Source organism: Anopheles darlingi, chromosome 2 (assembly GCF_943734745.1).
Source record: "Anopheles darlingi chromosome 2, idAnoDarlMG_H_01, whole genome shotgun sequence".
Lineage (NCBI taxonomy): Eukaryota > Metazoa > Arthropoda > Insecta > Diptera > Culicidae > Anopheles > Anopheles darlingi.
In genome coordinates, this window is record NC_064874.1 from 43753508 (window position 1) to 43766902 (window position 13395).

At 46.3% G+C, this 13395-nt stretch overlaps 1 protein-coding gene across 6 annotated transcripts in view; it reads right to left on the reverse strand.

Moving 5' to 3' along the window:
• Positions 1-2510: 2510 nt before the first annotated feature.
• The window catches only part of LOC125949261 (uncharacterized), a 25114-nt gene continuing 14229 nt past the window's right edge, over positions 2511-13395 (reverse strand). For 5 of the 6 annotated variants that reach the window (XM_049676145.1, XM_049676147.1, XM_049676146.1 and 2 more), the window contains 9 exons: positions 12422-12491; positions 12149-12317; positions 11958-12073; positions 11490-11872; positions 11169-11414; positions 7757-8191; positions 5222-5452; positions 5047-5160; positions 2511-4953 (listed from right to left, as the gene is read on the reverse strand). In XM_049676145.1, coding sequence (XP_049532102.1) covers positions 4499-4953; positions 5047-5160; positions 5222-5452; positions 7757-8191; positions 11169-11414; positions 11490-11872; positions 11958-12073; positions 12149-12317; positions 12422-12491 — 2219 coding nt within the window. In that variant the 3' untranslated portion in view covers positions 2511-4498. The remainder of the gene's footprint in view (positions 4954-5046; positions 5161-5221; positions 5453-7756; positions 8192-11168; positions 11415-11489; positions 11873-11957; positions 12074-12148; positions 12318-12421; positions 12492-13395) is intronic. The other variant, XM_049676151.1, reaches the window with a different exon arrangement.

Below are 13395 nucleotides of genomic sequence, written 5' to 3' on the forward strand. Positions count from 1 at the left end.
TTGAATACCTTGAAATATTGAAACAAAACGGCAAATCAAAGTGAAAGCATCTGTGAAGATGAATTACTTCGAAAGATAGATAATCCAGTTGCCAATTAATCGACATGCCTTCTGATCCGCACTATTCGTAGTTGCTACATTTTTTAAAAATGTTTCCCTTAACAAAGTTGAAAAAAAAAACGCATTTCGGATGAGTGAAGATGAACAAACAGTAAAATACCCCCATTTCCATACTTGGTTCATTTTTCCTTTAGTACTTTTTTATTGAATTTTAAAATCTATACTTGACGTAATCGTAGCTCCAGTTTTCGGTCATTTTTCGTAAAGTGACGGCAATGTGGATGCGCATGTTTGCAGCGTTTCTTGCACGTGCTGCTAATTGAGTATTTCCCGCTGCTGTTGATCGAGTGTGAGTTCTGGTCGTGAGATTTTATTTTCTTTCTGTCATCTTTTGCTCTAGAAAACCGGCAGCCGGCTCATTCAGTGTGTTTCTGCATTTCATGCTCGGATGCTCGCATCGTGTGAAGTAGTAAGAAACAAAAGTGACCGTTACCAAGTTGGAAATGAAACCCCCTTCTGTTGAACAGTGAAACTTTGCTGTTTGCTGTTCTAGTTCATTTCTGCCGTGGTGTAGTGCACGGTTTTTCCGTCTAGTTTGGGGTGGTTGTTAGTGCTGCTTTGCCTGCCAGTCCCTGGTGCTACGATTCATCGGTACAGTCCCTGTCTTTGCACTAGCCATGGTCATGTTCACCACTATTCATTAAGCATCGTAAAGAGAGTATTTGTTTTGGGTTGGTTTTGTTTTGTTTTTTGTTTTTTTTGGGTTGTAATATTTCATAATCAATGGGTTTGTTTTTCGTTACGTTGCTTAACTTGCATTACACATTCACTAAATTGTAAATTCCTATTGAGAACTGTCCAATACCTTCACAAGCAATAGTTAACCGATAACGTGGAAAACCTAACCGTACCTCGTCTCGCCTCACAAATTACTGCTGATCCGGCCCTCTCCCCATATACCCCTCCCCCCTCTCCCCCTTTCCCCTTCGAACATAATCCTTAATCATCAAAAAAACGCTCACTTCTATAAAATTTCGTATAAATTTCCCCACTATCAATCACAATCACTTTCTTATCATTCCTAGCATTTTTCGTTTGTGTGTTATCGTCTTCGTTAGCTGCTTCCGTTTTCCATAGTCGCACGTCACCCCGGTCCAAGCAAATTCGGTAGCCACAAGTCTCACCAGAAAACGGAAATCATAATGCTCCACGTCAAGTACTAAGCAGCCTTTTTTGCTGGGAGCGCCCGCATAGTATTTTCACTGGCGCTCTCGAGAGTTTTCTCTTTTTCTGCTCTTTCAATAATGATTTTGACATGAATACTTCATGGTCATACTTTAATGCTTACTTTAGCGTACTTTTGCCTATAGTTTTCCCCTTCTCCTAATCCGCCATAAACGAGCGTCAAGCGTCACATAACATAACTACCGCACTTCGCACACTAACGCTGCGTACCTAACCCATCAAGCGAATGAAGAAGCGATAGATGCAAAGGGAATTGTGCACAACATGTGTTCTTCGTAACCAATGGTTTTTTTTTTTGGAAGAAAACAGAAAAAGGTAGCAACACAGCAACAATTGGATAAATATGTGTATAGCTTACATACAGAGAGCGCACGATTATATGCGCACGTTTGTTTTGTATTATTTGGTTTTTTTTTTCGTCATCATCATATCATTCTGACCATCCGGCATCTTCGTCACTAGATCAAGTGTCCGTCTTTCCGTATCAGGATCGTCCGTCGTTCGTTTCTCTTCCTTTTAGTTAAATGTACGCAAAATGGCCCGACTGCGAGACGGCGTAACGGCGCATATATTGTTGAACACTGCGACGTAAATGTCTAAACGTTTCCGGGCCCGATGCGCCGGTCTGGATGCGAGTGCTATTGCGAAAAAGAAATATGAATTCCATCCAAAAGCTCTGCCCTTCCTTCGCTACGCAAAACTCCCGATCGCCGGTGTATCAGGTGCGATTGCTGGTGCACGATTGCTTTCATAATAATGAATGAGTGTGTGCTCTGAGTGTGTTGATGAAAGCGATCGTACTGTTGGAAAAATCGGATACCGCGAACGTTAATGTCATTCCATCCTGCCTCCCTCCGTTTTGGTTATAAGTTTTCGTTTCATATCTCCATACTTTGTGGCCATTTTCCTGCGCCCTTTCGATGCAATTTCGTCTTGGATCCATCTGCTCGAGACAGTCGGCGTCGGCGCCGTCCACCAAAATACCGGAATCGGAACCGTGCAGCACATGCACCTTTCTTCGTTCTAATCTTACGCCTAATGTGTATATTGATGCAGCTACGCAGAGGTCTTGCTTCAAATCGGACGTGAATGTATGGTTTTTGTTTTGTTGTGTTTTGTGATCGCACTACTGTTCCCTGAAGCTATTCGTCTTTTCATCACTACACGTGAAAAGCTGTGTGTGTGTTCCAAAACAGGAAACGGGAATGGTACGGCTTACGTTACCCGGTAGTAGCGTGTTTGTATTGCGACTTTTTTTTTCAATGGTTATAGTTTTGAGAACTAAACTATGACTGGCTGTCTTCTCCGTTTATCTATTTTCTTTTATGAGGCATTTGTGATTAACAAATCATGCTAGCTCGCGGGCGGTATGAAGTTGCACTGCAAACTAACATTGGCTCTAGCGTCTACCTACACGCACACACAAAATCTCGGACGGGCCAACGGGATTGCCAACCAGGGAGCAAAGTTCCCTGGAAGATCCCTGGCTGTGCTGTGGATCGGTCCAGTGGTGTTGTCACGGTTAACGTACAGGACAGATTGATCGAAGGAAAGCAATTTTACCTTTTCAACCAGCGTGGTTGGTGCTTCACGTGCACACACACACACACACTCTCGCGGCCGTAGTAAAGTGGTGCAAAGAATCGCTCAATCGATCTGTATCCTTGTTGCTGCTAGTAACCTACTATGGCTACTGCTATAACTAGCATTTAGCAAATGAAACTAAGATGGTTTCTTATGCGCACCTTGCGCCTTGGTGCCTTTACCAATCTCTAATCCGGCAAAAGAGCGCGAAAAAGCATTGATCAAAATGTTTTCCTCCACCCAACCCTCTTGGTTTAGTTTTTGCATAAAAAAAAGACGGCAGACGGATACTGTTTTGTGTGTTTGTGTTTCAATTCTCAGACGGTTGCTTCTGCTTCGAGAGCGAACAAGGGAAACGAGATGAGTGGAAAAAGGGGGAAAAACAACGCTACCGTCATCCTCGTGGATGAGGTCATCGCGAGTTTCCGGCCACAAGGCGTATCCTTATCTATTTTCCCTATTCCTAACGCGCCATGAGATGCAATGAGAGGAATGAACAATAATGAATTCAGGCTAGACGATCGAGTGAAACAAGTACTAGTACGTTGATCATGACAATGGCTTCGGTATTGGTGCTGCTGCCGGCATTCCGGGGCGTGTTCACGGTTCCTCATCCTCTGCACTGTCTGCGGTTTCGTTCGCTCCACGCGTTGCCCCGTACGAGAGGAAACCTTTTCCCCTTTAAAAAGCGCTGAAACGCCCGAAACTCATTTGCGGATTGTTTTTTCCCTGAGGATGAAAATGGTTGTCACGAGTAGGTGTTGGTGTGATGTGGAGGGCTAGTGAGTGTGCTGCTATTCGAAGGGACGTCGTTCGTCGTGTCGCTGTGAAAGGCTGGTGAGGCTGGTCGCGTGTTGAAAAGAGTGTAGACGAGCTGGAAACAAGATTCCATGTTGCAGATTCCCGCAACATGCCGGACACATGACGCGGTACACTGTCCTAAACATTAAATAACAATACTATTCTGTAGTGTTTGTTGCTAGGTTCGTTTCGTTTGGTTTTTTTCCCCCAGTTTTGCTCGGCTATAGGCTTGGAGGAGGAGAAGGAGCTATCGAGCGGATCCGAGGAAGCGGATTTCCCCTCTCACTGACTGACGTAACACTGACAACAAACCGTTCGGAACGTTTAGACCTTTGGATAAGATAAGTGTAGCTCGGTAGCGCCCATCGCTGGCATATCTTGAGGAAAGCTGAGCTGTTGCCTTTCACATTCTCGAGTGTTGGTTTTGAGCTTTCGCAAGCAGCTCGATGGCCGTTCATTCCCTAGGCGTCCCTTCTGAAATCGTCTTCTCGAAATGTCCACATACCGTCTGATTAGTAGCTCTCTCTCTCTCTCTCTCTCTCTCTCTCTCTCTCTCTCTCTCTCTCTCTCTCTCTCTCTCTCTCTCTCTCTCTCTCTCTCTCTCTCTCTCTCTCTCTTTCTCTCTCTCTCTCTCTCCCTTTTGCAACAGAGTTGGCTCTTCTATTGGGCCTACGGGGTTCTATGGGCAGCTGAGGGACATCATCGTTGCACAAGCACCTCGCTTTCTTCTCCTCTTTCTCCTCGCGGCTTATCCCGATACCTTCATAACACCTCACCTTCACGCCTACGACGAGAACCAGGAACCTTTTTAAGGTCCTTCCGGCTCATTCTTTTCGTTCGGGTTACCCCAGAAACGATCGAACCGATCCCGGGCCTTGTCGAGCACTTCCGAGGCCACATTGCGAGTACCTACGGGAGAGTTAATGTCCGACTCGAAGGCCGGATCCTCCAGACAGCGCAGTGTCGAGCCCGGTACGGGTTTATCAAAACGGGCCACTTCCGGTGCTGGAGCCTTCATCTGCTCGATGACTGCCTGCGGTGCGGTGGCCTGCATCAGAGTTCCTGCATCCGAGGGACCACCAATGGTGGCTGATTGTAGCTGTGTTGGTGCAGACGGTTGTGGCGGTGGCTGCGAGACAGTCATCGGTTCCGACGTTGCCACCGAAGTTGGATTCACCGACGAAGCAACGGATGATTTCGATCTCGGCAAATCATCGTCTTCATCTTCCGACTCCTTGATCGAGCTCGGTTCCAGCTTCGTGTCTGTCGTGTCGAAGGACGGAGAGTGAGTACATCACATCGCAATGGCATGGCATCGGAAACCGTTCTGAACGGTCCGGTCCGTTTGTTACTTACTAGGCATCTTCGATTGTTCCGAAAGCTCTGGTGGGGCCGATTGCGGTGGCGGTGGTGGGCGGTCCACGGGTGTCGATGCCTTGATTTCGCTGTGTGGACGAATCATCGGATCGCCTACAAAAGAGAGCATCGTCAGTTCATGTGACTCGGCGGTTTGAATCGGTTGTTACAATACCGTCGCGAACGTTTTGAGTAACGGTGAAGGTTTTGCCGGTATCGAGCGGTACGGTCCAGTTGACCGGGTCCGGCGAACGCATGATGATCTGCTCCGGTGACTTGACGCGTGTCGGTTCGGGTGGCGATTTGATTATTTGCTCCAAGATTTCGGGCGGTGGCAGCATACTCGCCGCCGTAGCGGTGCTAGTGACCACCGGAACGCTCTCCTTATCGACGCCATCCTCTACAGCTGTACAGAGTCGGGAAGCAATTGACGATAATGAGAAGCAAGTAGCGATTAGTGGCGATCGGTAAGGAACCGTTGCGTACTACCGGCTACACGCACGACTACTATCTCTAACTCGAACCGAGAAACCAGGAAGAGAAATCAAACGGATAAAAAAGCTCACTGAGTTTCACTGACGGAGAGACGGACGAACGAAAGGAGGAAAGGAAAGGGGAATGTTTGGAAACAAAACAAAACCATGAAAAGCACGTCCTACGGTTTGACTAAAAAGAGGAAATATCACATTACGCTAACAAACAACACATCTAGACAGTACAGGAAGAGATTACATACGAAGTAGTGGACACAGAGATAGAACGAAGGAGAGACAGAGAGCGAAAGAGAGAGAGAGAGAGAGAGAGAGAGAGAGAGAGAGAGAGAGAGAGAGAGAGAGAGACAGAGACAGAAGAGAAGAGAAGAGAAGAGGGATAGCGGAAAGAACTCTTTATAGTGGTTCGGTCAAAAATGGAATAACAAATCATACACAAATTTAATGAAATGTATCTAAATGCTATTAAACACATCTAGAGAAGATATTAAATCACACATTTTAAGGAAAGAGAAATACACTCAAGCACACACACACGCTCACACACACACACAAATGAATCTAAAATCGTCTACAAATCAACTAAATATTAGAAATATGAGAAGCTACAACGATTATTACAGTTACGACTTCAAACCATGGTATGTACATACAACAATGAGTAATACACTAATAAAAGAAGGTAATAAAGCTTGAATCGTTTAGAGACGGAATCACTTCTTAGCGGTCATACCGGTCGTATCTGATAACCTTTTGTTGGGTAACATGTCAATTTCCATTCAAGTTTCATTCATGAATTGATTCAATTTGATTTGAAAAAGTGGAGGATCGAGTGAAGAACGTTGAGGTTGTAGATATTGATAACAATCAAAGTAAACCGACAATTGTTGAACACTAACCAAAGTACCATACCAAAATCCCTTATATGAGAAAGTTATCGTAATGTCTGTGCTTGCAGCAACAAAACAGAACGCTCAAGCGTATTCTGGTAGCTATATCATTTGCTCGAAAGATTTCTATCACTATCAGTTTGCTCGAATAGCTAGTATGATGAATGCAAGCTGTGTTGATGAAACAACCGTAACTATGTATTATTGAATTCTAGAAGGTTTCTAACCTTAAATTCTTTTTAAGCAATGCTAGAGAAAGTGTTTTCAAAAAATGGGAGCACAAAGTTCACTTCAGCTCTTACATTTGAGAGGAATTTGTAGTAGTTCGGACGATCATTTGCTGTCCAAATTTATGCTATAAAACTTTAAATCCCAATTTCTTAAACTAGACACTAGACTGGTTAAAAATCTTTCCGATGTCTAGTTCACAACAATTTGTTACCCATCACAGTTGAAAGTTGAATCAGTAGCGCTGAGCCAAAAATTAACTATGTCCATCGGAACGATCACTACCGTTCCTATCATTATTCGATCTCAACCAATCCAACCATTATTCAATCGATCTTCATGATTGATTTGAAATGGACTATAAGCTGTCCATGAAAGAGCTTTAAACTAACCAAACCCGAAAAAATGTGTTAACTTACAATTCAATACAATTTGCAATACAGTGAAGTTACAATTCAATATTTTCAATATAAAAAAAATAAATAAAACGTAAACTGCAGTTTGATGTAAAAAGATGTTTGCTTCTCTCGCCCTCCGGCAACTCAATTTGTTTGATGATTCAGAATTCTAAATGACTCAAGCTTTATGCCACAGAAGGTCTACTCTAGCTTCGAAAACGGTCCCATGTGTGCTAAGAACTGCGGACAGCAAAGATCACGTCTATTGATCGTGAGCATAGCACGCGCCTTGTGAAGGGTATAGAGAAAGAGAAATAGAGATTTAATTGCCCACGATACGCATTGACGAGCGCATCGTGCTCTTTGGCTTGGACTGATGTGTAAGCGAGAAGGTAAAAAAACAGAAAAATGGAAATGACAAACAGGAAACTGATAAACCAAGGAAGAACAGAGAAATGGCGAAAGAGAGCATGACGGGGTAAGAGATAGAGGGACGGAGGAGATAGAAAGAGAGAGCGATTGTGAGAGGGAGTTAATGAGAGCTTTCGAAGGTAGCGAGTACTTCATGTGGCTCGTGACGAAACAAAGAGGAATCTGGGGCGTTGGTGGTCAGGGTGGATAGGTGGAAGAGAAGGGCAAACAACATATAAGTCGGCACGCGAACATGGCAGCATGGCTTCCGTCCGTCTTCCGGCTTACTTACTTCCGATGAATAATTTTTTGTCCATTTCGACCGATCTGTTGCCGGTGCCGCTGCCAGTGCCACTACCTCGACCAACACCACCACCGGCGCTAGCCGTGCGTGCCTTCTTCCTCAGCGTGCTGGACGCGGAGGAAGGGGCGGACGAATCGCTGGCCAGGCTGGTCGGTTTGTTAGCCGAGCGAACCGAGGCCGGCTGCTTCCGGCTGCCGGGCCCGGTCGCTAGGGTGAGCTTGGCGCGATCGGCCGCTTTCGCTGCACCGGTAGCAGCCGTGGTAACCGTGGCGACCGCGGTGGCAGCGGATGATGATGGTGTTGATGCATTGGGAAGATGATTGTTGTTGGTGAGGTTGGTGAGAATGCCAGTATGCGGAGGGTGGCGGCTCGTGGGCAGCGTACTGCTCTTCGAGCGGGAATGATTGGTGGTGGAAAGGGACGCTGAAGGATAGCAAAAAGAGAGAGAAAAAGAGAGAGAGAGAGAGAAAGAGATAATAGAAAAAACAAGATAGAATAGAAAGAGAGGAAGAGAGGAGAGACAGAGACAGAGACAGCGACAGCGAGAGAATGATGGAGAGGGTGTGAGACAGGGTGAGAGGCGGTCGCCGAGAAGATGACAAATTTCATTGAGTGTTTAGAGAGTAGAGGGCAGGAGTAGATGTTGATTTTTGGGGTGCACAGATGTGGTTCCGGTTCAAACAATGGCGATCAAGCAGTGCAGCGAACGCACAAAGGATCGAAACATACAACCATATCCGAAGCAATGGTAATCAATATGATAATGGCTCGTTGATGTGAGTGAGTGTGTGTATGTGTGTGTGTATACCAATCAGTATTGCAGATCATTGGGACCGAAGGCAAAGAGCATCATAGCAGATAGAGAAAGAGTGAGGGAGAGAAAGAAAAGAAAAGAAAGAATATCGATTGATTAACTGGCGAATGATGACCTTCTCGCTTCTTATGGTGATTGATTACGGGATTCTGATACAATCTGCAGATGTGATAGGTAGCGTCGAAACGAAAGGGTAAAATTAATCTAGGGTGACAGAAAACGAACGTTGGCAGCAGGCAACCGAAATTGATAGCCAACATTGGGATAGTTTTGTATAAGAACGCATACGTGGAAGATCATTCGTACACTCTGAATGCAGCCCCAATGATTCTCTTCTGTATGCAGATGGAGGCGCCTGGTAGATGAATAATGGAGGCGCATGGTGACCGTCAAATGGAGGCGCATGGTCGCTGGTAAAAACGATATTTTTTAAAGCCAAAATACCCATTTTTGTGTGTTTATCCACTTAACTTCAACAACCGGTTTGTAAACTGTCCCTTGTAGTTCATTTCTGGTCATAATTGCACTATATAGGTGCAACAACTATCCCAGTTATACAGGCACCGAAGAGAAGTTCATAGCCAGTCAATTTGCAACAGAATTTCTCAATTTAGATTGCCTGTTTAAAATATTCAATATTTATTTTTATATCGATATGATATTAATGTTCAACAATATACAAGAAGAGATCGTGAAATATTGCCGTTTTTATCTAGGATGGAAAGGCCAATCGCAAAACGCATAGCTTTTGTTTGCTAATAAATTCTCGTCCATTTCCTTCAGAAGGAAAATGCTTGCAATAGTCATTGTTTGCTAGTGAAACTCCGCCACTAGTGAACGTGTAGAATATCTAACGTGAAACTTTTACCAAGATTTAACCAAGATAGTGAGCGCTTTATTCTAAATCGCATCTAAATGCGGTGAAGCGTAATAGCACGAGTTATTAGGCCAACGCTCAATTTAACGCTATCTCTCATTTGAATAGGGTTCACGAGAAACAATCAACAGGCATTTACAAACAACAGACGTTTAAGAATGCAGCTACTTGAAAAAATAGTATTGCTTAAATTGAGAACAGGGCAAATGTAGAATAACAAAATAATTTTAATTTTGTTGCTTCAACGATACCAAACGAAATCGTTTTGCGAGATCATTTCAATCATACACCTATCTTACAGCAAAAGATAGCGTGTGTGGTAAAATAAGGAGAGTTTACTGTACCCTAAGAACCTTAGACAGTATTAATGGGCAATATAGATTACATTCAACGAAGAATCATGTTTTCGAATGATTTAGCATGGCAAAAGGCGAGTAAGGGCTAAGAAAGCGCTGCTAAAGTTTTGAAAGATAAAAACCCGCTTAATACACTTTACTCGGAGAATTTGTTGAACTCGCCATAGTTCTTATTCCAGCTTCCGTTTTGCATTAAACAGTAATGTATTTCCGGGTACTATACTATAATATTTTGTTGACCCCATTAAGTCGGAGAATGGTTATCGTCGAAACCGGAAAGGTTTCGATTGGAATCGAAACGAAACGGAACTAAGAGATAACTAAAGTGTATAGAAAAGAAAGCAATCCCCAGTTCACAATTATGACCTTGATTGCTAAACCAAACCTCCCGTAAATACAATTTGTATTAGTTCGAATGCTCGACTCGATACAACCCATTAGCAGACGTAATCCATCGAACAACGAACGTTAGCTAGTGTAACACCAACGATCACCTCCTCTGCTATACCTATTCTATTCTAGTTAGCTAAAAACTGTATCTAAAGTCGAGCTAAACACACATACGATGAACTAAACATCTCGGAGCATTAAACAGCGAATGGCACGGATGGATGATATGGATCCGTTGTCACGTGTGTGTGTGTGTCTGTGTGTGCTTGTGTGCGGACGGAATGAAGTACGCTCTTCGAGCTACTGTCTCGGAATCCAAAATTTTGAAATAACGGCCGAGTGGCCCGTCTTTCGCTTAGTCGATTCTTGTGCCACACAAGAAAGAACTAAGCAAACGATCGATCGATCAATAGATTCACTTGATCCGCGATCCCGCTAATTGTGCCAAATGATTGACTTCATACGGTCCGGTATTTTTGTTGTATGATTGACACACACTGGAAATACACGTTACGGGGGGGGCTCAAGAAGGTCTAGATGAGGCGCGGTGAGCGGTATCCAACGGAGAAAACAGCAAAGAAGGACATGGGGTGTTGGGTAAGAAACAACGACTGGGGAGAGCGGGTGGAATTGGGTGGTTCAGGTCTATCCTAAAAATCAGAACAGCAGGAGAGGATAAGGAGGAGAGGCTAAATGGTCTAACACCTCGATCGGGGTTCTCGATCGGCCTAACGACAGCAGAAACGAAACATTTTGTTAGTGGGAAGGGGGGAGGAACGGTCTCTAGCTTGGCAAAATGGTGGAACGGAAACGGAAACGGAAACGGAAACAAAACGTAAACGGCCTATCACAATCTGAATCCGAATCCGTCCGGCGGTGACAGCGGCGGCGGCGGCGCCAAGGCAAGATTAAGGCACTATCTTGCACGGCCGGCCGCGGCACGCTCGGAACGGTGCTACTCACTCGGTCGTGGTCTTCGTTCCGGTTGCTGTGCGGTGGCTTGCGGCAGATTTTGCGCGATGGCCGGCGCCGTCGCCGAGGTCGGCGTCTTCTTGTGCGTCTTGGCCGCCGATGAAGCGGTCGAAGCGGCAACCGTACTACCGGAGCGTATCTGACGCTTGGGCGAACCACCACCGGGAGCCGTCGTGCTGGTGATCGCGGTACCAACATCGGTACCGGCCACGGCCGGACCAACCGATTGCGAGCGACCTGAAAAAAGTGCAAGAACGTAGAGTAAAATTATTGCAAAACGCCCGCCCAACGCTTCGTGCCCTTTGCACCTACCCTTACTGGTCATCTTCTTCGGGCTACTCTTCTGGGGGCTTCCCTTCTGAGGGCTGCCATGGCGCGAAAGGGCCGTCTTCTGGGGACTGCCACGTTGCGGACTGTCAGCCTTCGAGCGCGGTATCGTCGGCATTAGCTTCTCGCGCGTCGGTGACGGTAGCAACGCACCGTCCTCCACATCGACGCCCGTCGTACGCTCCAGATGATGGCGGATCGCTTCCTTACGGCTACGCGCCGAAGCGGAAAAGTTCAGCGCGTCCGGCAGGGGCTTACCGATCTCGAGGGGACGCGCACTACCCGGTACACGGGCACCACGGGCGAACGGTTTCGTGGGGGAACTCTTCTTGTTGTTTTCCTTCTCCTTCTCTTCCTTCGTAATTGGCCTGCAAGTCGGCGTGATCGGCCCGAATAGCGATAGTATTAGGATCTCATCGTGTGATCATTTGGGCTTGAGGGATCGTTCCTTACCGTACGGTGGATGCCAACGAGAGCGCACTGAGTGAGCTGCGGCGGGACACCTGATCCCACAGCTCGACCTGCTTGTTGAAGAGATCCGGATTCATCTCCACACCCCAACCTCGGTTCTGGCAACACAATGGAAGCAGGGCATGACATTAGTCCGGGAAAAGTCACAGAAGGTGTCACGCCATGCTACTTACCCTGTATTCGCCCGCCTTCTTTCTAAGCTCCAGCACTTCCTTGTACCAGGCGTTATCGATACCGGAGTTGGCCTGTCCCTGGGTGCCAGCTTCCGGTTCGAAGCCAAACTTTTCCTTCTCCACGCGCAATGCCTTCACCTTTTGCTCGACCACACGGGCCATATCGCGTCTATCGCGGGAGAAGCAGAGAGGAAGAGAATCAATAAGCAACAAACGGAACACCACATACAGCTACATGGCCTTGAGTGAGCGAGTGAGAGTGAGAGGTATTACTTTTCGGTTTGCTGCCGCTCCATCGCTGTGTCACAGTCGCTCACCAGGGGCTCGAGCTCGGTAGCCGTTGCTGGATTGTCGAGGTGCCGCGTGAAAAGGAAATGTATTAAGACGCGCAGCGTAAAAGGAGAAGGGACAAACAACCGAAAACAATTGGAAAGGGTAGTCAAAAGAAAAAGAAAAACAGAGAGAGAGAGAGAGAGAGAGAGAGAGAAGAGAAAAGATGGAAGAGAAACAATAGAACAATCATTACTCTCGGCGGGACTTGAACCAGACTAGGGGGCGGGTTTTTTTTTTTGGGGAGGGATGAGAGCGCGAACAGTGCTGCACACTGCACGCTACGCTACGAACTGTCAGGGAAGGCAGTGTAGTGTGGTGTAGGATAATGAGGCATATGAAGATGTTGTCGTCGTCGTCGCGGAAGAAACGATTGTCCTTCACCAATGAGGATATGATACGAGGAGACGGATGGTGCGCGATAGCACCGCGGGCAAGTCGGACGGACGGACAGCAGTTTGGTTGGTTGAACGGCGTTGCTGCTGAGTGCCAGAAGACACTCAATTACTCCGCACATTCCAGACACGTACCGCCACGTGGCCATGGCCGGAATGCTCACAATTCGTGACGGAACGAAAGCTTCAAACGAACGACAAGAATGGAGCGTTCCCCGGGGGGAGGAGGGAAAGGGAAGAGACAATGGTCGTTTACGGCAAGCCCCGGGGCTAGAGATGCAACGCTTTTCGTTCTTTTCGTTCCCTAGCGTCAGCCCGTGGCACTTAGGGAGACTTCGGTAGGACGTTTATGGTAGGAACGTTTAAGATTCCGGAGCCCTTTGAAAAGCACTTCAGCTCAGGTAGTCAGTTCTGCCCATTAAACGCAATTATGAGGAGTGGGCTTTTTTGGGGTGGAATTAGATCTCCTGAGAGTGGTACTGAGAGGTGTTTTCCTCCTTCGTTAAACGGCGTGCGTGGTTC